Genomic DNA, 370 nt, shown 5'->3' with positions numbered 1-370 from the left:
GCGGTGGTTTGTGTGGAGGTGAGGAGCTCACGCAGGGCTGAGGAGCATTTTGGAAGGCTGTTGCTTGGCGGATAAAACCCAGTTTATCCGCAGGAGTTTTGGGTGTTAGTGGGACGCCTTGAAGACGTCGCTTCTGGAGGACGGTTTTCCTGTCTGCCCAAGTTGTATTTTCTGCCTGTGGTACTGCTGGAGAATGCAGCCAGCCACATGGCCGAGCTGCCTTGTGCTTTCACCCCTGCCCGAGGGGTGAAAAAACCTGGGAGTGCAGGGGATAGCTCACGGTTGGGGTTGTTTTTTGGTATCCTCCCTGCAGGAACCCTCTCGTCCGGTCCGCAGCCATGGCCACCTCAGCAAGCTCCCACCTCCGCAA

At 57.3% G+C, this 370-nt stretch overlaps 1 protein-coding gene across 1 annotated transcript in view; it reads left to right on the top strand.

Moving 5' to 3' along the window:
• Positions 1-313: 313 nt before the first annotated feature.
• LOC104276664 (glutamine synthetase-like) overlaps positions 314-370 on the top strand; it is a gene marked incomplete at its 5' end in the record, with an annotated part of 4,344 nt that continues 4,287 nt past the window's right edge. The window contains 2 exon segments of the mRNA XM_009873070.1: positions 314-367; positions 369-370. The exon segment at positions 369-370 is cut by the window's right edge and continues 120 nt beyond it. Coding sequence (XP_009871372.1) covers positions 314-367; positions 369-370 — 56 coding nt within the window.

This window comes from Apaloderma vittatum, unplaced genomic scaffold (assembly GCF_000703405.1).
Source record: "Apaloderma vittatum isolate BGI_N311 unplaced genomic scaffold, ASM70340v1 scaffold16057, whole genome shotgun sequence".
In the NCBI taxonomy this organism is placed as follows: Eukaryota; Metazoa; Chordata; class Aves; order Trogoniformes; family Trogonidae; genus Apaloderma; species Apaloderma vittatum.
The sequence above is the reverse complement of the archived record's forward strand: the minus strand, read 5'-3'. Positions and strand labels throughout refer to the sequence as shown.